The 2,707-nt window shown below is 37.8% G+C and overlaps 1 protein-coding gene across 1 annotated transcript in view; it reads left to right on the plus strand.

Moving 5' to 3' along the window:
• Positions 1-2,707, plus strand: part of LOC116689161 (serine/threonine-protein kinase N2) — a 19,880-nt gene that overhangs the window by 9,222 nt on the left and 7,951 nt on the right. The window contains exons 8-13 of the mRNA XM_032515574.1: positions 107-182; positions 258-450; positions 1,299-1,434; positions 1,776-1,828; positions 1,963-2,020; positions 2,113-2,204. Coding sequence (XP_032371465.1) covers positions 107-182; positions 258-450; positions 1,299-1,434; positions 1,776-1,828; positions 1,963-2,020; positions 2,113-2,204 — 608 coding nt within the window. The remainder of the gene's footprint in view (positions 1-106; positions 183-257; positions 451-1,298; positions 1,435-1,775; positions 1,829-1,962; positions 2,021-2,112; positions 2,205-2,707) is intronic.

The raw sequence follows: 2,707 nt of genomic DNA on the forward strand, positions 1-2,707 counted from the left end.
CGAGATAACTCTTGTTATGAATTGATACTATAAATAAAATTCAATTGAATTGAAATTGAATGTAAATGTCCCAAATAAAAACATTCTTCTGTTTGGGATTTTACAGCTTCATTTCATCGACACTGTTGTTGAGCGGCAGCCAAAACTGAGACGTCAGCGATGTATCTTCACTAAAGAGAGAGGTACAGCTTGTTGATCAACAATCTTTACCTGTTGTTGGTTGATTTATTTATGTACGATTTCTTCCTCTTCCTCAGGGAAGAACTTCCTCCGTGCGGCCCAGATGAACATGAATTTTGCCACGTGGGGTCATCTGATGATGGGCATCCTCCCTCGCTACAGCTCCTTCACCACATTCAGCTCGCCCCTCTCCACGACCCCCGACCTGGTGGCCAACAACGCACAACGTCCAACTGAGAAGGAGCCTCAAACCACCCCTCCACTGCCGAGGTCAGAAACAACCAACGCATCCTATGGTGGCGGACGTATTTAGATCCTTTACTTCAGTAAAAGTATTAATACCACGCTGTGGGAATACTCTGGTACAGTAAAGGTCCAGCATTGAAAATGTCACCTCACTAAAAATATGTAAATCTCCCCTCTGACTGTTATTATTTATTATTTTATATCATTAGATTCTTATTACTCATGCTTTAATGCAAAAGAAGGATTTTATGGTTGTAGTTGGTTGAGCTGGAGCTCATTTTAAACTATTACCTGATGATTATTTTCATTAATAGATTAATCTACTGATTATTTTCTCCATTAAATGTTTGGTTTGTAAATATAGTGAGAAATGTGACATCTTCACAATGTTTGTTTTGTCCAAACCAACAGTCCAAACCCTCAAGATTATTTCTAATACATTACATGTATTATCATTAAAAGGAAAAGCGGCAACTTTTCACATTGAAGAAGCTGGAACCATGAAAGGCATTAAAAATAGTACCCAATTAAACCCACTTAGTGATAATAATAGTCACTTAACAAATTGCTTCAACTGTGCTGTGTAAACTGTTGGGTAGTTTAATTTTTTACAAAACATCATATGTTATTAACTCTTGACTGACCTGACATAGTGTTAGTACTTAGTAGATTATGTTAAAATGTCCAACTTGCATCCTTTAAAGCTGTATCTTTATTTATTGTTCGGCTTTTGGATTTTATTTCTGTGTAGCAGCCAACAAATGTCCGACCTTCAGACCAAACCTCAGTACCATAAGCCAACAAATATGTTTTGTTGTGTCCTGACGTACAATTGCCGTTTTGTTGTTGTTTCTGTCTTTGTACATCTGCAGCGAAGCTCCAGAAATCCAACTCCAAATCACTGAGGATCAGCCGTCTCCCACCGGCCTCGACCAGGGAGGCAACACACCCAACATCATCACCACAGCACGCAAAACATCATCTGTGCCTGCATCGCAAGAAAACCTGGTAGATATTGTTGGGTATTCTCTTTAATACTTTTATCCTAAGTGACTTTGAAAGAGTGAAACCGTGCATTATATTTTTTATGGTAATTATATGTTGTGGTAATAATCTGAATCTGCAAATAACTTCAGTAAAAAGTAAAAGGTATTTCTGTCTGAAATGTATTGAAGTAGAAGTAGAAGGTAGCATAAAATATAAAATGTCATATTTTCTATTTTAAGTCAAGTGCCATATTGGTCTAAAAACCTGTTCCACCACTGCCTGTGGGTTTAGGAACTTCTTGGGATGTGATTTGTGGATGTGACAGAATGGTAAAACGTTCCAAACTTTGTCTTTATTTGCAGTCGTCCATAAACAACACAGAAGGAAGTGAACATCCGCCTGTATCTGCTCTAAAGTGCACACGCACTCCCTCACACACACACACAAACACACATTCACATGCATACACAAATACTATTTTACATACTGTAAAAGTAAAGAAAGAAGCTCCGCCTTTATTTTGTATTTTTTGTTGTCTTTTTACTCAAGGATGCAGATGGAAGATTTTAAATATATTTCAGTTCTGGGAAGAGGACACTTCGGAAAGGTAAAAGTTTTCCCCTTAAGCTCATCGTGCTTGGTCAAAAATCCTCTTCTCGTGTTTGTTGTCCTCAGTCGGTTGTTAATGTTTTTGTTTAGGTCCTGCTGGCAGAATTTAAGAAGACAGGAAAACTGTACGCCATCAAAGCCTTGAAGAAAAGAGACATTGTGACTCGTGATGAAGTGGACAGGTGTGTGTCAAAGGAAAGCTTTAAAGAGTCAGGTTATCCAAATTACAAAAAACTTAGAGCTGCAAACAGATATACCAGTCTTCATTAGAAAGTAATTTTAGTAAAAACTGTACAGATTGAGGTCTGTGGATTATCCTAATGCACATTTTCAGTGCAGTGAGATCCACAAATATGGTAACAGAAATCTCCCAGACAAACATACCAAAACACTGGCTATACCAAAACTGCATGGCAAAACATTATGAGGGGGAAGTAGAAGATGAGTCAATTTGTGTATTGGGCAAATGGACCCTTTAAGCTTTGATAGTAACTAATGCTTAAAATTAAACAGATAAACAATCCACTTTGAGATAGGGTTTGTTTAATTACCTCTGTTAATGCATTTCACTTATTCAATGTGCAGTTTTACTGTATTTGAGGGGTCTGAAAAACAGTCAGTATCTGGTGTTAGGGTTAAGGTTGAGGTTCATCCATGAGAGAGAGAGAGAGAGAGAGAGAGAGAG

The sequence above is a fragment of the Etheostoma spectabile genome, chromosome 5 (genome assembly GCF_008692095.1).
Source record: "Etheostoma spectabile isolate EspeVRDwgs_2016 chromosome 5, UIUC_Espe_1.0, whole genome shotgun sequence".
Lineage (NCBI taxonomy): Eukaryota > Metazoa > Chordata > Actinopteri > Perciformes > Percidae > Etheostoma > Etheostoma spectabile.